At 40.9% G+C, this 27,794-nt stretch overlaps 1 protein-coding gene across 1 annotated transcript in view; it reads right to left on the bottom strand.

The window, feature by feature from the left end:
* Positions 1 to 27,794, bottom strand: part of lama5 (laminin, alpha 5) — a 59,626-nt gene that overhangs the window by 19,098 nt on the left and 12,734 nt on the right. Inside the window, exons 7-49 of the mRNA XM_034537753.1 lie at positions 26,183 to 26,301; positions 25,363 to 25,453; positions 25,095 to 25,229; positions 24,917 to 24,979; positions 23,374 to 23,514; positions 22,590 to 22,727; positions 21,854 to 21,988; positions 21,074 to 21,208; positions 20,755 to 20,892; positions 19,796 to 19,848; positions 19,421 to 19,520; positions 19,262 to 19,314; positions 18,666 to 18,771; positions 18,443 to 18,542; positions 17,654 to 17,810; positions 15,489 to 15,618; positions 14,966 to 15,108; positions 14,589 to 14,692; positions 13,972 to 14,125; positions 13,683 to 13,846; positions 13,115 to 13,223; positions 12,000 to 12,097; positions 11,707 to 11,920; positions 11,372 to 11,498; positions 11,150 to 11,289; positions 10,381 to 10,496; positions 9,877 to 10,088; positions 9,285 to 9,486; positions 7,420 to 7,564; positions 7,147 to 7,287; positions 6,597 to 6,758; positions 4,906 to 5,013; positions 4,679 to 4,762; positions 4,076 to 4,306; positions 3,303 to 3,416; positions 3,044 to 3,174; positions 2,869 to 2,949; positions 2,243 to 2,457; positions 1,836 to 1,936; positions 1,389 to 1,572; positions 894 to 1,034; positions 591 to 742; positions 353 to 463 (exon numbers count right to left, since the gene is read on the bottom strand). Coding sequence (XP_034393644.1) covers positions 353 to 463; positions 591 to 742; positions 894 to 1,034; positions 1,389 to 1,572; positions 1,836 to 1,936; positions 2,243 to 2,457; positions 2,869 to 2,949; positions 3,044 to 3,174; positions 3,303 to 3,416; positions 4,076 to 4,306; positions 4,679 to 4,762; positions 4,906 to 5,013; positions 6,597 to 6,758; positions 7,147 to 7,287; positions 7,420 to 7,564; positions 9,285 to 9,486; positions 9,877 to 10,088; positions 10,381 to 10,496; positions 11,150 to 11,289; positions 11,372 to 11,498; positions 11,707 to 11,920; positions 12,000 to 12,097; positions 13,115 to 13,223; positions 13,683 to 13,846; positions 13,972 to 14,125; positions 14,589 to 14,692; positions 14,966 to 15,108; positions 15,489 to 15,618; positions 17,654 to 17,810; positions 18,443 to 18,542; positions 18,666 to 18,771; positions 19,262 to 19,314; positions 19,421 to 19,520; positions 19,796 to 19,848; positions 20,755 to 20,892; positions 21,074 to 21,208; positions 21,854 to 21,988; positions 22,590 to 22,727; positions 23,374 to 23,514; positions 24,917 to 24,979; positions 25,095 to 25,229; positions 25,363 to 25,453; positions 26,183 to 26,301 — 5,678 coding nt within the window. The remainder of the gene's footprint in view (positions 1 to 352; positions 464 to 590; positions 743 to 893; positions 1,035 to 1,388; positions 1,573 to 1,835; positions 1,937 to 2,242; positions 2,458 to 2,868; positions 2,950 to 3,043; positions 3,175 to 3,302; positions 3,417 to 4,075; positions 4,307 to 4,678; positions 4,763 to 4,905; positions 5,014 to 6,596; positions 6,759 to 7,146; positions 7,288 to 7,419; positions 7,565 to 9,284; positions 9,487 to 9,876; positions 10,089 to 10,380; positions 10,497 to 11,149; positions 11,290 to 11,371; positions 11,499 to 11,706; positions 11,921 to 11,999; positions 12,098 to 13,114; positions 13,224 to 13,682; positions 13,847 to 13,971; positions 14,126 to 14,588; positions 14,693 to 14,965; positions 15,109 to 15,488; positions 15,619 to 17,653; positions 17,811 to 18,442; positions 18,543 to 18,665; positions 18,772 to 19,261; positions 19,315 to 19,420; positions 19,521 to 19,795; positions 19,849 to 20,754; positions 20,893 to 21,073; positions 21,209 to 21,853; positions 21,989 to 22,589; positions 22,728 to 23,373; positions 23,515 to 24,916; positions 24,980 to 25,094; positions 25,230 to 25,362; positions 25,454 to 26,182; positions 26,302 to 27,794) is intronic.

The following is a 27,794-nucleotide window of genomic DNA, read 5'->3' on the forward strand; positions in this document are numbered from 1 at the left end:
ACATCCAAGTCAATGAACTACAAAGTAAACAAATAAATAATTAAAGTTTCTTCACAGATATAATAATAAATTGAATTACTGAAATCCAAACTAATATTTTATGCAAATCTATTCAACGTTTTTTTAACTTTCTGTCAAGGCTCTAAAGTTTTTATGTAATTACAAAGTAGTGGTGAGCGGCATGCACAAAATAAATATCCCAATAACTATCTATTTATCACAATATTTACAGTAATATTCACAACATAGTAAAAGCCCTGAGCCCCTGAGAAAGGCATAGAGGTCTGGTGTTGTTTGACATAATCATACTGTGTGTATGTATGTGTGTGCGTGAGTGTGCGTCATAACACACCTTGCCCTGTAGTTCATCAATGTCGTCATTGATATTCATAATCTCAGCATCCAGCATGTCGGCCCGAGTCCTGCTGTCATCCAGCGTACTGTTGTAGTTCTCTATGGCACTCTAGAATCATGGAACAATTTGGGTTATATGCAATATGATACCATCAGCACGGCAGTCTAACAGCCTATCGATTGAACTACATTATGTGTGTGTGTGTGTGCGTGTGTTTGCACATGTGCACACTCACGGCGACATCCTCCACAGACTTGTTGAGATTGTGCAGCTGAGCCCAGGCCATGGAGCTGGCGTTGAGACTGCTCAGCTGACCGGCCACCGAGTTGAAGTTGTCATTCATTTTGTCAAGATCCTCCAACAGGACGATGACGCAGCTGTCACACGCTGCAGCAGGGAAACACGCGCACACACACGTTCACACTTCATTTCACTCAAGGGTTATAATAACACTTTCTGAGAAATGTTTTTTTTGTTCTGTTCCCATGTATTGTTTTCTCTAAAACACAAAACTGTATAAAGTGTATATTTTACTTACGTTCACAGTGCATGCTGTCATGGTGCTCTACAGGTACGCTGTATTTTTGCTTGCAGGTGTCGCACTGTTTTCCTGTCATCCCGTCAGGACAACGGCACTCTCCCGTGCGAGGGTCACAGCGACCTCCTCTACAGCTGCACTCTGCAGAGAGGGAGGTGTGAACATGACTGCTACTAATGCTACTGCTGCTTTTACAGCTCCAATAACTTTAATAATAAGTCCTTTCTGCCAAGCTGAAAGTGTTCACACTGCCCTTATTCCAGCTGCATTTGAATATAAATTGAGTACACTCAAAGATGCTGTCCAAAAAGTGTGGTCTGATTATTATACAAAAACAGAATTGTTTAATAAACTTAAATGAAAATATCACATGAATTACATTTAAAAAAAAAGATATATATATATCAGTATAGCCTGAGCATTCATTTTAAAACAGATTATTCTGACAGTGACACAAGTGTAGTATGCTGTTTAGTGTGTCATGCATGCACTCACTCCTGCATCCGTTGGCTCCGTAGTGCCAGAATCCAGGAGCGCACTGTCTGCAGTTTGGCCCGTTGACTCCGGGCTGACAGGTGCACTGACCGCTCTGAGGGTCACACGGCTGTACGAGAGCGGCAGAGGCGTCACAGTCGCACTGACGGCAGCCAGAGCACGATTCAAAGCCAAATGAGCCGTTCTGAGAAACAGATTAAGGCAAAGGCTTGAGGTGAAGTTGTAAAGTTACTCCCCGTTACATCTAATTTCTTGCCAAACAGAAAGATTTCTCATTGAGATATTAGATGCACTATTGCAAAATGTGATCATCAGACTGTTTTAACTAGAAGCTTCCAATTTCTTTTATGCGATTTGTAAATAAATTGTTGCAAATTATATTTCAGATCCACAATCCACATATGAAGACTGTACAATTTACAAAATGAAAACCAGCCCAGCCCTTACCTCACAGCGGTCACAGTGCGGTCCGGTGACTCCAGCTTTACAGCGACACTGTCCAGTTTGAGGGTCACATAACTCGGTGCCACATGGAGAGCAGTTACATTCTGCGTGAAGACAACAGAACGCACAAAACTTTTTTATTTGCTGATACAACTTTTAACAACTTCAATAGAGTAAGTATGGATAGAAAACAAGGACACTTCTTTGCCTCGCCTTAATCAGTGTCCTAATTTCTGATTTCATCCCTGTTCTTAATTCACCTCCACTTAACCCGTGTCATGATATGTCCATGATTAGCAACAACCTTGATCTTGATGCATTGCATCAAACACTGCAGAACTCCATAGTCCAGCAGAAATTTTCCAGAGTAGAAAACAGGAAATTAGCATGTATGTCGAAGCCAAACTCACTGGTGCAGTTCTTGGCAGTGACGGCGTCTCCATAGTAACCAGGGGCGCAGATCTCACAATGAGGCCCGCCCGTGTCGTGCATGCAGCTGAGGCACTCGCCCGTCAGCGGGTGACAGTCGGTGAACAGCATGTTGGGGTCTGTGTTGCCGTGGCAATGGCACAGCTGGCACCTGCTGCCCAGTACCATGGGGTTGCCGTAGTAACCAGGGGCGCACCTGTGTTAAGAGACCCATTTTTAATGACATGTATCTAACAATAGATTTGATTTGATTTTGGTTCAGGTATGTCGATGTGAACTTACTTATATATAATTAGGAAAGGTAAAATTAGTATAAAAAGTTCAAATCTCTAGTTGAAGATTTAGTGACACAATGAGCCAAAATGAGAATCATGAGTTATCAATTAAGAATCCAGTATAGAGCTGCAACAATTAGTTGGCTAATCAACTAAAATGACAGAAAATTCATCTGCAACTATTTTAATAATCAATTCATTGTTTAAGTAATTTTTCCAGCAGAAATGTCAAACATGGCAATTTCCTGCTTAGTTCTGGTTTACATCATATTTAAATGTTTTGCACATCCACAAGTGATGTTTCAAGCCACTTTGTTGAGGAGAAAGTTTACCTTTCACAGTGTGGTCCAGCATAACCCGACATACACAAACACTGCATCCTGTCGGTTTTCTGCACGCAACCTTCTGCAAAGCTACACAGAGAGAAAAAATGAGTGGTTATCATATATGATTAAATGGGAAAGTAACAAGAAGAGGACTTAAAAGAAGACAGTAAAATGTTCGTACTTGTTGGATGGGACCCTTAGTGGGCAGGGACAACTGGAGCATGACACCGCCTGTCCGTCAAGACTGTTGTTGCCGAGAAAACCACCCGGGCAGCTGTCACAGTGGTCACCAGCTGTGTTGTGCTGGCAGTTCTGATGGGCCGAGAGAAAAAATAATGATGAAGATGGATGACTTACCAATAAGCAACACTAGAGGGGAGTGATATCAAGAAGGACAGAGAGGTGTGTGTGTCAACTGATTTATCATTAAAAATCCTCACCAAACAGATTCCAGATCCGTCCAGACACCGGTCAGAGTGTCCGTTACAGTTACAGGGAATACATTTCCCGAGAAACAGGCCAATAGTGTCTCTGTAGTAACCCGGAGCACATTTCTATAGAGCAGAGAGGAACATGGATGTAATTAATGGCCACAAAGTTAATTTACAGAAATTGTGAATAGGAATGTGAAATAATAACTTGGGGGGGAAAAGGCCCAGAAAATAGTATAAAGAAAAAAAAAAAAAGCCCATAATGATTTATCACTTCAAAATGACTTGTTTAGTCCAAAAAGTGGTCCAGCATCCCCAAATTGTCAATTTACAATAATATTATTCATATGAAAGGCAGTAAAACTGGACCGAGAGAATGCTTGACATGTCTACATAAAAACATCCATCCCCAAATAAATGTTCTGTATTAACTGTAGAGTTTCTGTTGATTATTAAACTTAGTATAGTTGGGTTGACAATAAAAAGCACTATCTAATTTTTCTACAAACACAATGTTGATCATCGGAATAATTTGAAGGCTTTCTTAAAGTCACTATGAGAAGATCTTTCATAGACTACTGAGAAATAGGCGGAGATACATTGTAATGATGCAAAGATGCGACATGCTGTGACTTTTACACATAATTTCATAACACATTTTTTTTACTGTAATACATGAATTGTAGAATTTCCCACTTTTAGTATTATTCCAAATGAATGTTGATTGAATGTTTCATCTTAGTTTTCAAATGCTTTTGGGAAACACGGTGTTGGTTCCTCACCTGACAAGAGTCTCCAAGGTAATTGGCAGGACACATGCAGATCTCCACATTGTTGGCATGGCGACCGGCGGGCAGGCTCTCGGCGACCTCCAACACGGCGGCGCGTAGCGACACCGAGTGGGCAGACTGGGAGTGTAGCGCTCGGATCTGCAGAAGTTCCAGACCAACCAGAACCATCATCAGCTCCTCCCGAGACACAGAGTTACCGGTCTGCGCGTGACGGAAACTTCCCTGTGAGGAGCGGAGGGAGAGAGATGAACAAAGGTGAAGTCAGGTTTGTGCTTTTGACTTTTCTTTGTTCCACGATGACCTTCAAGGAGGTACAGGGACATAGTCACACAGGTAAGTGCACAGCGACACCTGTTGGCCAGCAAATGGCAAATACAATACAATAAGGAAGTCAATTATACACAAATGAACAAATAAGCAAACAAACAATACTCATCAACACTAAAAAGTACGAAAAGAATATTTTGGAAAAAGGCCAAACCCATGTTGCTGCCGGCCTGCACTTGTTGTGTTGTTAAGAAACAGCTTCTCACATAATTCTCCCGGCTTACGAATCTTTAAATGGCCCATGACGGCATGTGGAAGTGACTTTACCTCGACCATGTGAACGATTCCCGGGTGAGGCTCTTCCGGTGAGGAGTACTCTCTCTCCATGAACACCAGGGTCATCTGGTTACCCTGGAGGAGGAAACACAACATGTGAAAAGGGTGTGTGCAGCTGTAAATACTCTCTTTGTGTGTACACGCATGTTTGTATATGTTTGTGTGTCACGTTTCTGATATGTGAACCTAGGTTACAGTGATATTTGTGTGTTTTGCACCTTGAGAATGATGTCGGGCCTGGAGGCTTCTGCAGGCAGAGACAACACGTCGCCTCTCATGGTCTGAGTGTGGAGACGATACCTCAGATAACCTCCATAGGAAGAGACCTGGCGAAGCAGACAACCAGTAGGTAGTAGTTTCAGGAGATATTAACATGAAAAACAAACAAACATTAAAACCACAAAAGGAGACGAACAGTCATGAGGCAGGAAGCAATAAGTGAAATACAGACATGAAAAGCAGACAGACCATCTTAATCCATCCAACAATGGATTACATTCTGACTGCAGTCAAACAGAAAGAAGATCCAGGGTCTTTATTTACATGCAGGCTTCGTCAAAGCTGATATTTGAAGCAGGTTCATGCAGCGTAACACGACTCAGTTTGGAGCTTAAATCAAACCATCAGCCCGCACGCAGACTGATGCTGGTTGAATCCCACATGAAAGCTGTCGATTCAAACGTCTAGACGAAAACGCTTATCTGTATCCAAACACCTCGTCTCAGCCTCTGGATCATGATGTGGGATCATTTTGTGTGTGGACTGTAGGTGTGTGTGTCGTAACTAAGTCCCAGGTTGTTTGTCTCGTGTTTTTATCACAACATTATTAAATTAGTTACGGTCGTTGGGCTGTACCGAATAGTTTCATTCATAAAACTTCAAACACATTTATTTTATTCTGCTTCAATCCATATTTGTTGCCGTTTAGCATTTTCAATGCAGTCCAAAAAAAAAGCTGACTCTCCCTCTTGTCGCACAAGTTATTTTGCGGCTTCTTGTGTTTGGACAACATGTAAACCTTTGAGAAGTTTGGCTTGTTTTTACATTTTGGGAGTTAGGCTTATCTGCTTTCTTGCCAAGAGTTGGATAGAAAGATCAAAACCACTCTCATATCTGGTCCTAAAAGTATCCTGGAGCCTGGAGCTTAACTTAATTCACGCATAATCACAGGAAAAAGACAACACACCTTTATTCATAATCTCTCTGTTTCTCCATGCGAGACACATATTGGCACTACTCCAGTTGTTCTTTACGATTAAGAGACACTTGAGGCTTAAAGCTGTTTCAGAATGACATTCTAACAAACCCAGTTTGCCTGGTCGTGCCTAACTTATTATTACTATCACTGAAGCTGTTGATATGTATCTCACAAGTTTACAGTACTTGTGAACCAGTACATTCAGAAGCAAAACACAAACTGTAAGTCATTGATTGATCTCTGAAGAACAAAAGTCATCCAGTGATGCAGAAAAAAATAATTATTGCTTGCCTGTTTTGAATCAAAGCTGCTACAGGGAACTTTTATTTTGAGTTCATTTTGGTGGACAAAAAGGATCTTCAGAGCCCACAGTACTTTTAGGAATACTCTCATTTTACAACAGCAGGGAGAGTCCTGGTTCTGTTTCCCCTGTGCCTCCCATCCCTCCCAGCGAGGTGAAGCTCTGTTCCTGGCCTCAGTTGAAGCTGAATGATTTCATCTGATATTGAGCAGAATTCAACCCCTTGGCATCCATCATAAGCAATAAGGATACCTATATAGAAATAGCCAATCTTCTTCATGATGGTGTCGTTTGCTTTTGTAGGTCCGATAGAGCCATCAGTGTTACATTGAGACTGTTTCATAACCATAACCTGGAAGAATCTATTTTCTCTTTCCTACCACTTTCAGAGGTTAACTTTCCCCTCTTACCTTGTCTCCCAGGTAACTCTTTGGTGCATGCCAGTGAAGGTCCTGGTAGACATCGGGCACATCGCTGAGGTCAGCCTCAACCAGGTCCTGACCAGGATACACCGCGACCGGTACTTCCTGTCTGTCTGCTCCAAGCAACACCCAGCCCTCCATGTCCATCACCTACAGGACACGAGGAAAAGGTAATGATAAAACAGCGGTGAATAAACAACAGAGGGGAAGACAGAAGTTGTGTCCAGAGATGTTTGTTGCAACATTTTAATGTGACTAAAACAAGGGAATATTGTTTTTATGAATTTGTTGGGAACGTTGATGGTACTCAGCTATGATTCAAGATAAGTTCAACAGCAAAACAAGTGAGTACAATATCAGAATAATCATCAACTATTTTGATGAAATACTGTAGTACTGAACTCTGAATGTTGTGTACCGTTACACCCTTATCAGTTAGAATTTGAAATTAAGCCCTTTTCTCTGTTGGCTGCAGAATGCACACTTTTGGATTTTAAGACTGTGGAGATTGTCTGAAAAGTTTAATAAAGAAACGCACCTCGGTGCGTCTCTTGTCAGAGCTGCGACAGCGGTCGGTGACTCCAAAGCAGAAGCAGCTGGTGCAGCCCTTCGGGTTGGTTGGGTCCAAGTGGAACGTACCAACTCTGCACTGGTCGCATCGGGAACCCTGAACGTTTTCCTGCAGGTGGAAGACGCACAGCAGGTCAGAACACACTGTTGAGTGGAGGAAGACATGTGTGTGTGTGTGTGTGTGTGTGTGTGTGTGTGTGCGTGTGTGTCTCTGTGTGTGTGTGTGTGTGTGTTGCCCCACCTTGCACAGACACTGTCCTGTGAAGGAGTCACACACTTCCTCTTCAGTTCCTGCCTCGTTGCAGTCACATAGCCTGCAGTTGGGGTAACCATAGAAACCGGGGGCGCAACGGTCACACTTGCGGCCAACGACGTTGTCCTTACATCTGGAAAAATAACATGCAATTGGTTTGAGAATCAATAGGCCTAGGTTTATTGATCAAATGTAAATCTCTATTTTTCTGTCCGACCTTTATGTGTATGAATGCATTTCAATCTTGTAAGAGATAAAAGGTTTATTGCTCCCCATTATCCATCACGAATAACTAATTTAACATAAACATTTTGACATCCACACACAGCCATACACTTACAGCCGGCTGCAGGATACATGCTACTACTAGAAACTATTAATATCTTGAGAGGAGTGGCGGTTACTGAAGCAAATACGGTTTCTCTCTGTCATGTTTAAATGTCTTGATTTAGGTTTTAAAGGAATGCATCTGCTCCTCGTCGGTGAGGACCTGGAGCTTTTGGTCTTTGTTCTGCCTACTGTGTTCTTCTATCAGCACCTCTCGAGGTCACTAATCACATGTCATATCTTGATTGTTTGATCTACACAAGAAAAGAAATGTAAATACAAGATAAATTGTGTGAACCTGTGAAATTCAAACGTGCTGGTAGGCGGATTTCTTTTAAACGTTTAAAAAGTGCCAGGTTTGCATTTTTCTTTATACAATGCTAAGCTATTCGGCTCATGACTTTAGCTCCATGTTTATAGTGGAGACATGCATTCATGAGAGTGGTATTGGTCTCATCGAACTCCAAACAAGAAAAGCAAATACGTACAATATCAGGGACATTATGTGTAAAATAGAATAATCACGGAGCTTGAAGAGTGGAGGCAATATTCGGAGAAAAACTAAACAAAAATCCCAAATTCACACGAAATAACTAAAAGATTCACAAGAAAATAAAGAGTTATTTTTCAGATATGACCTGTTTCCACAAACGTAACATTTTTCTTTTACCTTTAATGGTACAATACGCCATCATAGAATATGTTCCCAAAGTTCTGAAAATTCTTTTAAATGTCAGTGGTCAAAGTGTCCCAGTTTCTCTAGTATATTCAAAGTTTCCAGTATATGTTTTTCTAGTAAACGCATTGGGGGAAAAGATAAAACCAGTGAGCTGTGTGTTCGTCCAATCAGGTATGAAGAGTTCATGTTGAGTGAAGAAGAGAACCGTTACAATTACCAACTATTCATCATAGTTAGGAGCACAAGTGTTATGTGATGAATGTGAGCTGCCTTTAAAAATACTGTTGTAGTTGTGAACATAAAAAATGCTGACAAATGGGGTCCATCATTATGTTATCAAGCTTCCTGCCTGCGTTACCCCTTGGAGGAGGATAACGCAGGCAGGAAGACAGATAAAGACGAGGACAGACAGCTGCTGTATTGTTGGCAGTCCTCAGAGAGCCACGTTTTAAAAACCTGCAGCTTCCAAAGACAAGAGAAAGTCTTGAACAGACAAGAGTTGGCAAGTACAGCTGGCCAAAGACACAGCAATCAACCCAGTGAGAGAGTTGCAGCCAAGATCCTGTCAGGAGACAAAAATGGCAAGAAATAACTGCCTTTTTAGGTATTTCCAAACGGAGGGCTGACATTTGAGAGTTGAACTTGCTGAACTCCAAATATATCACACAACACAGTGTGGAGAGCAGATAATGATTTGTGGCTTCTGAAGAAAATAAAAACTTTGAGGAAATGAGAAGAAACTGAATCTATTGTTTTAATTGTTTGTGAATTTTCAGAGAGGGACGGTTCGTCTGCATCTGATTACGGCCCCAAAAAATGGATGATAATATCAATCGTCTTGTTGTACCTGCACTGTCCGCTGAAGGTGTCGCAGTTCACATCGGGGGTGACGATGCCCGACCGAGAGCAGTTGCAGACCTCACACCCAACCAGTGGGTGGCAGCCAAACGTCTGGGGCTCACACTTGGTGCACTCTGGGAGCACAGTCCTGGGAGGGCAGATACAGTCACCGGTCACCGGTTCACATAACCTCGTACCACAGTTACAAGCTGGAGGGAAGAAGAGCGAGGAGTTAGTCCCAGGGAGGAAGGAATCCATCAGAAGAGAAATAGCTTTGATTGCTTAAACATTTCAGAGACAGACAGGAAAAGAAGCCACAGAAAAAAATGCATCCAAACAACGTGCTTTGTTATTGAGTTACTGCAGCAACAACATATTACAGAAGTCTGTAAACAATTTTTATTATTATTATTATGATTGTTTTTTAAAAAAAGGTTGAAAAGTTACACAACGACACTTTATGATTTGGACACTGGAGAAGCAGCAGTTCTGTTTTCTTGAACTTTGTGAGGAAAAAAGTATGAATAATTTAAACCTAATTCATTATCAGTGGGACACAGATAATTATTTGACAGTCAGGCAGTCAATCAGACACTCACGTCTGCAGTTGGGGAATCCCCAGTAGCCCGTGGCACACATGGAGCAGTCCCGGCCGATCACGTCGGGCCGACAGCGGCACTGGCCACCGAACTGTTCGCAGGTGTCGCTCTCGGCTCCGACCTCGTGGCAGGCGCAGGGCATCGCCCCGTTGTTGAAGAAGGCCGACAGAGACACCGCCGAGCTGAGGCAGAACTGAGAGGCGGTGGAAGGGCTGCAGGAAGGAAGAGAAGATAGGAAAAGTCTGTAGAAACTTTCACATCTTTGACAATAAGTACATGGAAACATTGTAGGACTATTAGTACTGTATCAACGTTAGTATTGTTGAAAGATCACAATAAGGACTCACTCAAACTATCTCTGGTGCTTATTTAGCTCAACAAGTAATCTGAATTCACAGATTACTTGTTGACTACAAATACTTTTTATATTCATACGTTGAAGAACATGTATTACAAAAACATCTGTCATTGTTCAGCTTTACTGCAAACTGCTGAAATACTGACTTGATGTAAAAGCTGTTTTGTCCACAGTTGCTGATGAAGTCGTATGATTTATCCAGAGGCTCCTCATTCAGGTAGCTGGAGCTGTAGCTCGTCTCAGGCACGACCAACACGTAGTCCTGTAATGACACAGCACATGGAGGGGCAAGGTATGGAGAGAGCGAGAGGGCTCTTCATCTGTTGCACTGTTGCACACAGTTGAAGGATATAACCCATATATAATCAAGATGTAAATAGAAGAGATGATCTCATAGAATTCAATAATATAACAACCAAACTGAATTAAAAACAGATAAAAGTGGAAAATGTGTTGAAGTGGATATAAAATTTAAACTAAAACAAGCACAAAATAAATGCGTAATGACAATAAAGTTAAAATAAAACACCATAAAATAGTAGGACATGTGAAGTGATGAGATAATGGAAAAAGAAAACATTGTTAAGTCAGCCATCTTGTAAAAGTGAGTTTTAAGGAGGCAGATCTCACACTGTTCCAAAGCCAAGGGACCAAAACAGAAACCGTAACGGACATGTTGAGAGGAAATTTAAATGTTCACAATCTTGTATTATGCACCTTTGATTTACCAAGAGTACGTAAAGATGCAGTGCATTTTTGTGGAATAATGACAAGATTTTAGGACTGTTCAAGTTTTTGTTTAGAATTTAGAAACACCAACGATAGCAAAACTTAGTGTTTGACACAAAAGAGAGAGAAAGTCCAAAAAAAAGTAAAACAAAGGGTGAGAAATAAAAGCAGGGCAGTAACACTCACCAGCCACAGCGTCTTGCCAGCAGGTATCTGCACAGTGAGGAAGACCTCGTGGTCCGTCACATCCAGAATGATCTGATTCTCAGACACCAGGACGTTACGGCAGCCGTAAGCGTGGGGACAGAAGGAGGCGTTGGCGTGGCCTGAAAAAGACACATGAAAACTGCCTTGATCTATTTTATTTTGTACAGTTTGTACAGTCGTCAGTACTGTACGTGCGCTTACCTTGCCAGATTCGTCCACCATTAATGTACACCTGCACAGGGTAGTTGGGGTGGAGAGGCTGGTGATAGTGGAGAATGAAGACGTAACGACCCAGGGCATGGACACGGGTCGAGTACACCGCTGCATTCTGGGTAGGGGGATGACAGAAAAAGAGAAGATATGGTGATTTTTAGATTAAAAAAAAAGCTTTCTTGCCCTCAAACTTTCGTATTTTCAATGATTCATTTCACTCAGGCACTCCAACAGTTACTTACTTGAGGTCTGAATCACAGTTGATAAACTAACTCTATTGCCTTTTTATGTGTCATCCCTTAAAATCCCTTATGCGTCTGTACCTGCAGTGAATCCAGCCTGATGTGGTCACCATTATCTGCTCCGTAAGGAGGTCTGTCTCCTCCCGTCCAGGCCGGCTCGTCACTCTGGTGGAAGGGCAGAGGAGGAACTGCTACAGGGGAGGCCAGGATGGGCTCCTGTATGGAGGAGCTCTGGCCCTCCTTCAGGACCAGCGAGTCTGAGGGGGTCTGGAAGCGTGACGGGATGCAGGAGGAACTACAGGAAGTAGTAGAAGTTGTTAGGTATGTTCATATTTATAAAGGAGTTACAGTACAGTTATTATTTGTTACTTTACCTGTCAGGTGAGAACTGTCCATGAGTGCTAATGCAGTGGACTTTAGGTTTGATGTACTCCATGGTGAACTCGTCTTTAGGCACCAGGTACACTTTGTGCTAAAGACAGTGAAGAAACACACTGATTTGTAATGAAAATATGCACAAGATGGTCAAAAAATAGGTTAATACATGTTTGATAATGCACTTTATCAAAAATATACTGCTTATTTATTTAGAAAATCTAAAACATGCAATTTTAAGAAGATATTAAAATTAGCCATTTCTCAATATTTGTGACGGATAAAGTTTTCGGTGATTAATCACTCCAATTAACCATTTGATTAATTTATATAAAAAAGAAACAGTTGTTATGTATTATTATCTACATTTTAGTATTTTATCATTGAGGTCAAAATGTTTCATAACATGGAAAATGAAGGTAGAGAGAACAACAAAAAAGAAAATAAGAGAGGATAGATAGAAAAACAAATCTGATGATGCATTTTGTCTGATCTAAATAGTTGTATCTTCTATGTTTATGACTTCAAAACAGGTAAACGGTTTTGCCAGTTCCTTAAAAAAAAATATCTGTGGCAGGTGTAATTATTTTTTGAGGATAATGTTTCCAATATTAAGACCAAAAACATTCAAATCATGGTTTTAATTTACATAACTGGCTTACACACAGTATGTGTACCTTCAAATACATGGGGTTGTGATGCACTTCAACCTCTTGTGGTCCAAAATTAGTATTACAACAAAACTAAATAAAAAGTTTTTAAAAAATAAAGAAAACATTGAATGATGATCCTGGCAAAACACTTTTTCACTTGTTTTAAGCATAAACACCAGTTAGAAAACAATTTAAATCAAACTCATTAATTGGATACACTAAATGTTTTTTTCTCACTTGCCACATAGGGCTTTTGTAGTCTTCTGTCCTTTATGTTATAATATAAATAAAACCAATATTTCTATATTTAATTCATATTATAAACATAGATTCACTTTCCAAACGTTAGCATCTTGAAAATCTCTATTATGCTCTAACCATCTAAGGTCAGAGAAACCTTCCATGTTTCTAACATATCTCCAGCATGATGGTTGATACTGTGACGTGGGTGTTGCTCTCACCAGGAAGAAGCTGGCACGGTCGGAGATGAGCTGGATCTCGGCTTCAGAGGGGAGAGAAAAGAAGGCCACTCTGTTTTGTCCATCGATGGCCACGACTCGACACAGGAAGCTACTCAAAACACACAGACACACACAGACACACACACACACACAGAGTGATTAAGAGCTGTTGACAGACTTCATAAAGAACAGACGGTAACAGTAAACTGTGAACCAGCTGAGTCCACACATTATGGGAAAAACACACAAACTTTTCACTGGAGCCAGAATAAAAAGGAGCTATGTGTTCTGCAGTCCGCCACGTTAAATAAGATTACAAACCTGAGGGAGCAAACATGCTCAGTTCAAAGGGAACTGTGAAATGTGTAGGGAAGAAATGAACAACGGCTCTTCCCTTTGCTGTCAGTTGACAAGCAAGATTACCCATCAGCCATCGCTCGCCCAGGACAGCACTCATCAGATTTCTGCACTTATTCAAGAGACCTGGATCAAAGATCAGTGTAATCTTTGAAAAAATTAAAGTAAATAGGTTAAAAGCACTGAATCTGAGGAAGGAGCTTCTTCGTACCTGTATTTGCAGTGCTGCAGGGTTATGTGGTGCTCGTGTGTTCGTGCTCCCGGCATGTTCACAGCGACAGACAGAGTTTGTGGCAGTTCTTCCTCACTGGAATATTCCACGACCAGAACGTAATCGCCTGGAGATGGCAGACGCCCTCGCAGCTGAACGCTGATCTGAAGCATAAATAATAATAATAATAATAATAATAATAAACAGTTATTAAAGCTCTGTGTGGCCTGAGTCTTTGTGTTTCTACAAACCAACACACATACTGCACAAACACTTTCCCCTCTCTTACATCATAGCCACTGCAGATGGCCATGTCAGGGTGGCGTGGGGTGACCTTCTCAGTTGGGCAGGGGCGCGGCAGGTGGTTGTCGTTGCGACAGCTGGCATCATTGCCGGAGATTGAGGGGAAGGAGTCCAGAGACAGATATCTGTACTGCAGACAGCTACATGGATAAAGAGACGCAACAGACAGTTATTTGATGTTTGCTTAATCTTTTAACACGGGTTATGTGCTGGATTATTTCTTGGAATTCAGGAAGTCTGTGTGCTCGGCCAAGAAATAGTCCCACACATAACTCCCCATAAAACCACAACTTGTTTTTCACTTCCACAGAGCCAGGCTAGCTGTTTCCCCCTGTGTTAGTCTTTGTGTTAAGCTAAGCTAACTGCCTGCTGACTGTATGCTCATATTCACTATATAACACTCACAGAGGAAACAAAGAAACATATTTCCCAGCATGTCAAACTATTCCCTCAAGGTTTAAAACCGTTTTTTACATGATGATAAAAATGTAACACATTCATTAAATATATATTACATCTTAAAACACTTACATGTGTAGCTGTCCTTGACTAAAGAAGCTATCATTTAGCTATATTTAGTGAAAAACGAATGTGCATATTTACTTCTGGCTGCCTTCGGGCACAGAGCTGTAGGAGCAGGGCTCAGTAACTCTGATCTGCAGGATGGGAGCTTCATAGTAGGCACTGGGCAGAAGGACCAGGTAATCCTGAAGTTGAAACAGAGCAATAATACAGAGTTACTTGGTGAACAATGAATACCATCACTTTTTCAACTTGTGCTGACATTTGGTGGAGATTTTGTGGATTATTTCGATTATTTCGAGAACACATGACAAAACATTTCTCTCTTAGCTTTCTGTGCTAATGGTTGCTTTGTATCACCAGTTAGAGGTTTAAGATGAGTAGTGTGTGTGTGTGTGTGTGTGTGTGCGTGCGTGCGTGCGTGTGTGTGTGTGTGTGTGTGTGTGTGTGTGTCTCACCAGCAGGATTCCTTCAGCCTCTATAACAACAGTCCAGGTTCCCGGGTTCAGGACAAATGGCTCTACAAAGGTGTTCTGGGGAACGTTGACAAAAGTCGGCTCCACACTGGGAGCAAAGACAATCTGTTTGGATTGCTCTGAACCTGGAAAACACACACACACATAGACACACAAGAAATGTACGGAGTTAGATAGTACAACTAAAACGCAATCAAAAGAGAGAATATAGGTGAATACTATAAATGTATTTGAGGAAGAGACATGTGAAAATTGGACAACATAACGTAAATTCACAACAATAAAACCGTATTTCAGAGAAGAAAAATACTTCTAAATGTAAAAAGAAAAATATTGCAATTATATTATGTATATATATATATATACACATTGCAACTGTAGTGAAACTAGGAGCCAAAAACTATGAATTAATAAAACAAGACACACACATACATCTCATCTACTGTGGTTTTTCACATTGAAAAACACTCATACTAGTTCTCTCTTGGGCGTGGTGTACACCTACCTCTGCGGTTGACCTGATAGGCTGTTATTTTACCGTTGGATGTAGCGCCCTCAGAGTTTACATATCTGAGGATGAAGCGAGTCAGATAGACGTCTGCCTCACTCACATAAACCTGAAGCTTCACTCCAGTCTACAGGGATGAAGTGTGAGAAGAGGAAGTGTGGAGGGTAGAAGATATGAATACTTAAATGAATAGTCTTAAATCCCTAAACTCTGCACTGATCTGTGGCCCTGAAGGTGAGAGAAGACGGAGGAGAGGCCACCACCAACAGCAGCTCAAAATCACCAAGCACCACACACATCGCTCCATAAACCTGACAGGGGCCAAGCAAGAAAGGCGATTGAGCTGGAATTAAGTTATGTTCCAATCAAAGTCCAAGTCAGAAAAACCTCTGGACACATTTCTTTCATAATGTAAAAGTATACAAATGCTACTGCTGTATCAAAGACATTTAGCAGACATTACTGGCTGATAACCATAACGTGCGTAGAACAAACTGTTCTATTGACATTTCAAAGTAGCAGGTTTAACATTGTCCGTATGATGATGAGTCCCAGAAGGAATTCTGACTTGGAATAAAAATGTATGACATATCTTTGAAACAGCTGAAATCCAGAGGAAAGCATGGAAATAAATAAATAAGTGGTGATGAGGTGCAGCTTTCAAACAAGCATTTACTGCACTGCATCTGGAGTGAGGGGTGGAGGAGAAGAGAGAAGACGCATGTCTGTCTTTTTTTTTCTCACTCACAGTTACCACAGTAGTAGTTCCAGCCGTCGTCTATGACCGACACCCGGCCCCGAACATCCGAACCCCTCCTGTTGGCGTAGCGTAGCACCACGTGGAAGAGGTCTGGAGAGCTGACCGACACCGACACCAACACTTTGGACTGCCGAAGGACCAGCGAGCAAGGCAGCAGGCAGAAGGAGAGCAGTGGGGGGAGACAATGAAAATACGGAAGAGGTATAGGGAAACATAGGAGGGAAGAGGACAGGGATAAAGATGGAAGAAGAGCAAGGGAAGGAGAGAGGGCGTGGAGGAAAAGGAGAAGGTGGGAAGTAGCAAGAGGATGGTGGGAAAAGGGAGCAGAAGAGGTGAAGCAAAAGGAAATGAATAGAGGGGGAAAAGCAAAGGAAAATTGGAGTTGAGGGCAGGAAAAGAATGGATAAAACAGGAGAGAGGTGAGGTATGTCGGATTAAAGAGGAAAAAGATAGATAGAAAATAGGGATGAAAAGAGAAGAGGAAAAGGGAATATGAAAAAATACATGAAGGAGGAAGAGGAAACACCAACAGAATAAGAGAAACCAAGTCAAAAGCAAGACTTTAATACCATCACCTTCCCCACCAAAACACTTTAATCACCCAAAACAGCCCGGACTATTTCTCTCAGAATGTCCACCTCTCAGCACAAATATCCAAAGAATCTCAGAAGTAGTTAGCCACTAACAATATCTTTCCAGATGATTTATTTTCACTATCATTCAAAAACAGGCAGAATTAGTTAAACATATTAAATGTTATATCCATTTTGAGACAAGGCACACAGGTTTTACATCTGTCAACTGCTTCATCCACAGAGGTGTAAGTAAAAGTACGTAGAAGTACATAAAAGTAAGTAAAATCCCAAGTGCTTTGGAGGAATAAGTGCTGAGAGGTAATTATGTCAGTGAGAAATATTGCTTTGAGCCATGAAGCAAGCTTTCTAGTTCATGTAAGAGGAGCATAAGAGACGGGCCACAGTCACAATAATATGTAATGCATAATAATAATCACATTATTTGGAAGAAAAGCACATAGAAAATACATTTTGTATATTTACTGTAGTATTGGATAACAAATCAGTGAGATGACAAGAAATGCAATGATCTGGAGTATTGGATATCTCAAGACTCCAGCAAATGTAGTATAAGTACTAACTTAAAGGGCCAGTACGGCTCAAACAAAAACACGACAATCCTTAACTTCAGGGGATTATACACTTGTGAAAATATCGTCATGAACAGTATATTCCAATACTCATATATTTCCCCGAAATCCTACAAATTCTCATATCTGGGTCCTCTTCAGTGAAAAAAATCTTTATCTGCAACATGTTGTAACACCCAACCAAATCCTGACTGTATGGTAATGGCCGATGGTGAAGGTCAAATGTAACGTTCCTACCTGGACGGGGGACATCTGAGCATAACCCCTCCAGCTGAAGTCCGGGAACTCCAGAGGGTTGTAGCCGAATCGAACCGGTCGGCCATCGAGCATGGTTCCCTCCTCAATCTCAAACTTCAGGTGATGGAGGTCTGGGAAGTAATAATCTGGACGAGGACTGCAGACACAGAGTGCATTTAGAGGGTAAAAGAGCTAATGTAGCAACAAGCAAGTCTGGGTTAACATTTTCATTAAGATAGGGTCTCTAGGAGATTTTCTCATTTCTCTTTTTTTTTTTCTCATCATTTATTTATTTATGTGGTGATATTAGTCTCTTATGAACCACATGTTTCCTCCAAATAAAGTTGGCAATATGAGGCAAGACATTTTCTTTTCAGAAGCAAGCAACTGCAGTTAATTTCTTGCACTTTTTATTTGTAACTTAATGTCTTTGAATTCCTATTGTATTGTATTTTATTGTAATTTCTTTCGCCATCATTTACAACCAATTACTAGAGATGGAAGGGCGATAAAGTAACAACTTCCTTTCTGCATGATTATTGTCTGGTCAACCCAAACATATTAAGGATTGAAGAATATCTTTTTTTTGTGATAGGACAATTGGAAATATAGGAAATGTTGTCTTCATTTTAAGATTCACTACCAATGCATCTGGCCTGAAAATACGAGTCTCATTATTAACTGCAATTAAACAAAATATCGTCACAATTAAATCAATACAAATAAATTGATGTTTGAAGTGACAAGTACGTCATGTTAAATCTCACTCAGGTCTGTGGTCTAACTCACAGATTACACTTTGGTCCCTCCACGTTGGGTCTGCAGCGACAACGGCCGTTCCTCTCTCCACAAGACTGACCCGCTGAGCCTCCAATGTCACACTGGCAACCTAGATACACGACACGCAAACATGTAAATACAAGACAGCTGCATCACAGCACTCAAAGCTTTGGTCTGAAGGGGGAAACAACATTTAAAATGTTATTATTATATAATGGTGACGAGCACTCACCCTGGCAGCCGAAGTAGTTGTGCTCCTGCAGGTTGTAGTAGCCATCTTTACAGGTGGAGCAGGTTCCACTGCAAGCGTTCGGCTTACAGTGGCACTGGCCAGTTTCCTTTCAAACAATAAGTAGATTACTTATAGATAACAGGAAGCATGGATACGAATCTTACAGGGCTTCTGTTAAGTAAAAGGGCAGTGTCGATCATTTTGTCGTCTGTTTAACCCTCATTACTCTGAATATATTTTTTCAGATTCATAATTATTTATTTTTCAACCATTTCGACTGTGGTAATGCATATGGCATATTTTTTGTTGAGGATATCATAGCAAAATTGTTAAAGGGATACACAAGGGACAACATTCTCAAAATTGAAACACCACATTTTCAATATAAACATGTGTAACACACCATTATATCAACTAATTCTTGGTTTGTTTTTCACTTAAAGAAAAATGATAACCAATAATAACCAATGTCACAACAAGCACAACGTATTTAGTAATCTTACAATTTCTGTCTTCACATGCAAATATTCATGTGCTAAATGCATCATATCTATGATTTAAATACAGGCCGAAGAACTGCAGTTAGATGTGCTCACCTGTGCGCACTCTGCCACCCCACTGATGGTACCTCCAATGTTACACTCACAGTCTGCAGGAGGGAGAAGACACTGAGACTTCAGTTCATTGAGGAGCTCCATTTACTCCATTCAAACCAGTGAAACATATCTGAGGTGAGTGTTTGCAGCATCTCTTACTGGTGCATCCATCAGGAGTGTCAGGGGAGAGGTTCCAATACAGAGCTTTACATTTGTCACAAGCCGGGCCTTCCACATGACGACGGCACTCACATTGGCCCTGAGAAGGTGATTGACAGGAAAATAAACTAATATAATATCAATATTTCCACCAGTAAAAGAAAATAACAATAATATCAAAACGTAGCCTTACAATAATAAAAGAGATCTTGTATGTACAAATGTGAAACTCTCAAAATAATGAGCAAGATAACACATCTTGAGAAATGTTCTCATTATTTTGCGATACTAACTATTACTTTACTATTGCGATACTATAACTATTTTGTGTCACACTAAATTTAAAAAATAATTAATGAAACCTTGAAAACTCACCACTAGTGGCTGCACCACATACTGAACAGAGCCGGCAGGGTGGCAGGTACCAGCTATAAAGGACAACGAAAAAGCAAGAACAAATATAATATTGATACAACTGGTCGTGTCAAAATGTGCCATTGGAAGTTTACAGCAAGAAAATAAAGTCATATTATCAGATATGCTAGTTGGTGGTACGGGCCTTTATTCATCAATACAATAGAGTTCCTGTTACTACTTTCATTGAAGTAGCTGTACATACATATAGACCCCAATTATGATCATTATGGAAATAGTTTGTTCTGTCAGGTAACAACACCTTGTACTGCTTTACATAACTTTAATATAATACACAAGAAGGCAGTTGGTGTGTACAAGATTTAAAAAACCCAAGACTGAAGCTCAGTGAAAAGAGGAAGTTAACAAGTCAAAGCCTGAAACTGAGAAATCCTCATCCTGCCAAAGTAATTTAGAGAACGCCAGATAGCCTGTGTTCCCTTGGTCAAAAGCTCAAGTCCTAATGAAGTCATGATTCGTTGTTAAAGTCCAAGCCGAGTTGAAAGTCTAAAGTCATCACATTTTTGTCTTGTGTGTGACTTCACTCGATTCCACACCTCTGGGTAATGGTGTCACCACAAAGCTAAAGAAAGCAGTGGAGGTAACCACCTGTATAATGTGTGAACACTCAAAAGTCAGAATGAGCAGGAGGTTTTCCTCATTCTGCTTGTGATCTCACTCATGTTCTCTCTTACATATGTGTCTGTGTGTCTGTGGTGTGTGTGTGTGTGTGTGTGTGTGTGTGTGTGTGTGTGTGTGTGTGTGTGTGTGTGAGTATGTGTGTGCGCACGTGCGTGCGTGTGTGTGTGTGATTAGCTGTAGGTCACATTAACTGCAGCCATCACGCCTCACCTCCATTATGTTAAGCAGTCAAGAGAGATTGCCTGTATTTAACCTGCATGTGTGTGTGTTGTTCTTACCCCGGCAGTTGGGGAAGCCGTAGGCGCCGTGTGCACAGCTGTCACACCTCAGCCCCACCACGTTGGGCAGGCACACACACTGCCCCGTCACCTGGTCACAGCTGGTGTAGTGGGAGCCCTCTGCAGAACACTGGCAGGCTGGAACAAACACACAATCAACTCCAGTTATTTTTCAGTCCCATCAATTGATTGATATCGATGTATGATGTACCCGCCTCAAAACAAGTCTAGTCGATTTCCAGACAAAGTTAATTACTTTGTTCACCTTACAGAAACCAGTCATGAATGTAAGACGTCCATATAAAGCTTGATGACTTACGTGTACAGCTTGGGTAAGCATAGTAACCAGGAGTGCACTGGTCACATGACTCTCCGCTGTAGTTGGGCTGGCAGTGGCAGTGACCCGACGCAGTGCAGCTGGAGTCCAATGAGGTGCGAGGATCACAGGTGCACTCTGGGAAATTAAGAGGTGAAACATAATAAACAGGAAGGCAATCCATGACAAAACATAAGACAAACGAGGAGGGAAATATTAAAAATCCTTTATTATAAAAAACTGAAAGAAAAACGAAGAAAAGGGTATAAAGAAAATGAGTCTATATCCTCATTGAGACCTGGATACTTGAGTCTGAGTATATCTGAGGGAAACTGAATGTGCTGGGGATATATTTTGAGTTTAACTTAAAATGTTCTGCCAAGTTGAGGCTTTGAATAATATAATGGAATTGTCTACAGTTAGTTTAGAGAAGAAGGCATTGCCCCCCCCCCCCCCCCCCCCCCCAGTCCAGGGATTCAAACTAGCAACTCTGTCCAATATTTGAGAGTATTATCCTTTCCTTATTACTGTATTGTTGTAGCTTTTTGCCGATTTATTATTTTACACTGAAAATGTGAAATGTAACCTAATTTCACAAGGCAATATAACACATCATAAGAAGGTCCGTTAAGTTAAGTGTTTCCATGTGAGTCCATATGTGTTCACTCCAGCAGGATATCATGTTCTCTCTTTTCTGTACGGTAGACAGCAGTAACAGGTGCATTTAATCACTTTCTTTTCACATTTCTGTGTGTGTCTGTGAGTGTGTGCGTGCGTGCCTACCGTGGCAGTTGGGGTAGGAATGGAATCCAGATCTGCACTGTTCACATCGAGGACCCTGAAACTCTGGTTTACACAAACAACGACCAGACACATCGCAACCTTCAGGCAAGGAGCCGACTGTGCTACAGCCACACACTGGGGAGAGAGACGGGGAAAAGGCTTTTTGATTTGGTTGGAGCCAGGATTTAGTTGTATAATAAACATAAACCTTGGACTATAAAGGCACAATGAGTAGGATTTTCCAAGAGACTCACAAATAATACCTCTCAATCATCACTTATGACCCTCTAGAAGTGTGGAGGTGTCCAGAGCTCGATTGGAAATGTTTTGTCCACCGGCCACTGTGACTGGTGGATTCCAAATTTGACTAGCGACTCCATCAATTACTATTGTTTTTTTGGCTGGTGAGTGAAGCAGCTCTGGCAGCAACCTGCATATTTTAGCAGCATTTTGCTGATGGTTGGAGCTAATTTCCAACCCTGCAAAGCTCATTCCAAAGTGAGAGTGAATCTGGTGATAATGGTGAGCACCATAACAACTCGTTGAGCCGGGAAAGAGGGGCCGACTTTGAATGTTGTGTTTACACACCACAACCAACAAATCCTACTCATTGTGTCTTGAATAAACAAACATTTGAATTCAACATAGATGCAGAATCTACATCTATTCCCTTTTTTAAATAAACATGATAATATCAAATATTGACCCCAAGTTGTCCTAGCCACAGATGACTCACATTGGCAGAGTGGGTAGTTGTAGTAGCCCGGTGTACACTGGTCACACTGGTAACCTTTGAAACCACTCCGGCACACGCTGTGACCGGTCACCAAGTCACATGACCCGTCCAGACAGCCGGGACCTGAACACTGACAGGCTGCAGACACACGCAACACAGTTCGATCAATTAAACAGCAGTAACACAGACTTCACTGACTGAAGGAAAGCTGTGAAAAGCTATTTACTCGGATTAACACAGTTTAGAAGCAAGCTGTTTATTCAGGAGTGTGTGTGTATGTGTGTGTGTGTGTGTGTTTGAGGCTGCTCCTGGGTGGTAAACTAACACAGGATAAATAAACAAGCCTATAAATTAAGCATTTTGAATTCCTACCTCTGTTTGTGTGTGCGAATGCCTGTGAGCAGAACAAAATGGGACCCAACCCATTAAACTCAACTATCAAAGTTTTGCAATCAAGAACCTCCGCCGCCTGGAGATTTGAACACACTAATTAAAAGCTTAGGCATTTTATTTGATGGCTTTAAGAGAGTATGGATCATCATCTGAAAGTTCGTCCTTTATTACATCACAATTATGTGTGTCGACACATGTATGTGGAGACAGCTGAGTTCAGATCTGGGGCGTCCGATCACACAAGACAAGTGTAACCACGGCCGAGGATAATTTGCAGTGTTTTAGGTTTAATTTATTAATCAAGAAAATATTGGACAGATGAATCAATAATAAAAAATAATAGATGGTGGCAGCACCAATATAGTTGTCTCTCCATGTAAGCATCTCTCACCTTGACAGTTATGTCCATAGAAACCTGGAGCACAGGTGTCGCAGTGGTCACCAGTGAAACCTGGTTTACAGACACAGGTCTGGGTTCGGGGATCCGGTCTGCAGGAATTATCCACAGTACCAGCTGCACTGCACTCACAGTCTGCAAAGAGAGGACATAAACAGGTTTTTGTGGCAGTAATGTTTAGGGCTGCAACTAACAATTCTTTTAATAATCGATTAATCTGTCGATTATTTGTTCGATTAATCGATGAAAGCATTAATTTCCAACCCTTTATTCAACAGAACTGTGCCAGAAAATGCACAGGTAACAGGTACCGTAAATTTAGGACTATAGAGCGCACCTATCTATAGGCCGCACCTGCTAATTTTTAAAAGAAAAAAGAAATTGTACATAAATAAGACGCACTTCTCGGTAAAAACAGTTATTTCCGCCGTTCACCACGGAATAAATAACCACTAGTTCTGCTTTATACTTGTTGTGGACATCCCATAAACGTCGGAACATCTAACGCCCTCGTGTTTGGGTTCATAACATCATCCGTAGGCGCACACAGCTCGGGGAATTTCACCGACTCCGTCTCGATAACTTCCGCTTCCAGCACTGCCGGAGCAGCGGCATGCAGGCGGGCAGGAAGGGGGGGCGTGGCTTGTCCCCGTAAAAACAGCCGTTCACCACGATGGAAATAACCATTAGTTCTCGCACAACGTTACGGGTCTCTTCGATGGTCTTTGCTCTACCGGCTTTTTTTTTTTGCTCCGCTCCTCTCCGCTCCCAACTCAACTTTAAAAAAAAAAAATTATACTCAAACATCTCCGCGTCTTATTGGGTGGCGTAATAATCGCGCGACACAACAAATCGATAATGCAATTCGTTGCTAACTATTTTAATAATCGATTTTAATCGATTTTATCGATTCGTTGTTGCAGCCCTAGTAATGTCCTTGTCAAAGTTATTTAACGAGGGAGAACAGGGGATCTGGAGAGATTTCGTCAAAGATATTATGATATGACGAGAATGTATCCCTGTTCAGCTTTCCAAGTTATGGTCATCACAAACAAAACTCCCAAAATACAAACAGGCTTGCTGATATGGGCAGAGCCACAGCAGGTGGTAGACTAACATTTATCTATGAGGTTGGAGTGAACCGTGTTTTGGTTTTTCCAGCTTATCACATTCCACTAACATTCCATTCACGCCACAATGATTTTCCCAAAACTCCCCCAAACATCTGACTTCCACCAAAATTGTCAACAGCTGAACAGATGAAGAAGAACATGGGTAAAATAGAAACAGTTTGTGAGTATGGAAGGTCAGTCATGAGTATGTTTCTTAAATTTGTTCAGAATTTATTATTAACTTATATTATAACCTTGTTTGCACATTTATGTGATAAAGTGCTCCTTAAACACTTTTTTTACTGATAACAATTGTTCTTAAATACTTTGTAATGGTTTCGATAAGAGAGCCAAAAATGTATTCTCAAATAGGACTGAGAGGCAACAACAGGACAAACACACACATATGTTACATTTAAACTTACTGATGATCTCTCCTGCAGGTTTAGCCTCTCCGTTGTTATTGCTGGATGGATAGATGGGGATGGCTGAGAGAGGGAGATTAGAAACCAGAGGCTTTTAGGCATGGTGGATATGGATGTGTTGTACAGTCCCTTTGATAATCAAACCCCAAAGTTCAGAGAGTTCCTGTCTGGGACTCACGGTAGCAGTCTGGGAAGTTAATGAAACCATTGGCGCAGGAGTCACAGTTCTCTCCGGTGTAGTTTGGTTTGCAGAAACAGCGACCGGTCAGATCCTCACAGGTACCATCTGTAAACTCTGACTGGCAGTCACAGCCTGCAGAGAGCAAGAGGGAGGAAGAGGGGCAAACAGATGGCAATAAGACAGATATGATATAAATGATGGATATATCATTTTTGCATTTGAATGTATTATGTCCATTAGATCATGACAGACAGCTGTCACTCACGTGAGCAGGCCAATGGAGACTCGATGGCGTGGTCAGGTGACCTGTAGTAGGTGGGGATGCAGTGCTCACAGTTGGCTCCAGTGGTGTGATGCTGAAAAGGACGAGTTTCCATTACAGTTACTGTTATAAGTAACTCAATAATGCACACAGAATTACTTTAAGTGTTCATCAGTGTATAAAGATAGAGATGAGACAGATGACAGTTACAATGTTTATACTGTATATTAAGTACATTTTCTAGTATTTCTTGACTTTGCATTATCAACACACATCATCACTCTACGGCACATTAGGGCCATTGTAGGTACAGATTACAGCACTGTGTGAGGAGAGTAATATTCCAAGAAAAAGGTTTAAAGAAAAAAACTAAAAATTAACGAGATCAAAACTCAAATCTGTATGTTTTTTTCTGCAGATTAGGCCAGATTCACTCAAACCTCTCTTCAAAGTCCGGAGGATTCTTATGATATTACAGTAATTATGGGCTGAAATTAAAAGTGGCATAATAGATGGCAAGTGGCAGCGTGGAGTGGGAGCGATGTGATTTCTTAACAAAAAAACAACATCACTTTTCTTTCTCAGAAATGTTGGACTTTATAAACTCAGAGATTATCAGACATTTTTCTCTGAATATCACCCATGTAATTCTTATTTTTCTTTAACCTACAGGCAATATAACATGATTAAATAATAAACTCAAGAATGAAAAAAAAGAATGAGAAAAAAGAAATGTAATTAATTCAATTTGACCAAGCTATAAAGATGGAACAGACAAGACAGCGATAACAGCCACTTACTGGGACCAGTAGAATAACCTTACCTGACAGTTGAGGCAGACTCCTCCTCCTCTGTTGTGTCCGTTGATGTCGATGCTGCCTCTCTTCTGATCGACCTCAGGGTCGTAGTAACAGTCAAACGAGTGGCGGTGACAGTTACACGCTGAAACATAAAACACATCAAATGCAGCTGTAAAGCAGGTAATGGACAGTGACAGTTTAATAGTAAAATTACCCAATAATGCCGTATCAGTAATCTTTATACCTGCAGTGTTATTTTAACAACATAAAAAAATGAATATAATTATAAGACAATCATATCATTAAGTATCTATGTCATCATTAACTTGGAGCTCATAGTTAGTTAACACATAGTTACTAATAAGTATAGTGGTGGACAGACAGCCCTGATATCATTTCTCAGATGTTCAGAAGATCAAGTAAATGATTCATCACTTCTCCAGTGACAAGTTTATCTGAAACAACCTAAGCCATTAATCTCAGGCTGCTCTGTGAAGTCACTTCAAGTGTAGTTGTTGTTTTGAAACCTGTTTTGTCTGGCAGGTGTTCATTGAGCTGGATGGGAGATTATTACATAAGCTGAGGATCATATTTAAGTTGTGTCCAAACAAATCAAAAAAGGAGAGAAATGAGAGAAGCTATGTAATTAACGCCACACAAGCTTAATTATTTCTTGACATTTGATGAAAGTCAGTTATCAGGCTCTTTGCAGTTTGAAGTAGAAATAAGAATCATAAAAAGGTTATTTCATGTCTGATTACAGTCAGTGAACAAAGACCTGTGAAATCTCTTTTAGGGAGTCAAGAAAATACAAGACTACCCAAAGCTGAAATGGTTGAGTTTAACATTGTGTTTGTTAAAAATTGTTTGCATTTTAACATCTATGTGTATTACTACATGCTCTCAAGGAAACTATGGACACAAGAGCCTCCACTGGGGAAACTATCCATGAATTTGAAAATGATGAAGTGTTAGAAGAAGAAGATGAAGAGGAAGTGGGTGAAGAAAAAGAAAAAGAAGAAGAAGAAGAAGAAGAAGAAGAATAAGAAGGAAGAATGTTCATTAGCGAAAGTGTCGCTAATGCCTTTATTGATGTGAATAAAGAACAATGGAAGACCAAAGAGAAGATTGCTAACAATCACGGCATGTAAATAAATTAGTTTAGCATAGCACATAGACTGGATCCAAAGGGTAACAGTTAGCCTGGCTATGACAAAAATAAATAAATATCTGATTCCAGATTTATTCTAAAAATGTAATTATTATGTTATTTTCTGCAGGATTATTTGCAGGACTATGTATTGGGCTTGTGAGTGACTTCATAAAGCATTGAGATCCCCATGAGCAGGACTGTTTGTGTTGGTGGAACAGAGTCCTTTCATCATATAAAAAAAAGAGGGAGCGGAAGTCTAACGAAAAAAACTTGACCTCATACTCGCACATGTAAACACAGTCAGAAGATTACATACATTCTTCAACTTAATCTAAGATAAAGAAAGAAAGAGACCCGCATGCTTCAGAGACACACGCATACAATCCTGACCAACGTTTGCTCTTCATACAGAGTCGGTGAACCCCTGATATAGAGCTTTTTGTTCTTATCTGACCCTCAGCGCCTGAGAGGTGCCGGCTGAA

Source organism: Cyclopterus lumpus, chromosome 7, assembly GCF_009769545.1.
Source record: "Cyclopterus lumpus isolate fCycLum1 chromosome 7, fCycLum1.pri, whole genome shotgun sequence".
NCBI lineage: Eukaryota > Metazoa > Chordata > Actinopteri > Perciformes > Cyclopteridae > Cyclopterus > Cyclopterus lumpus.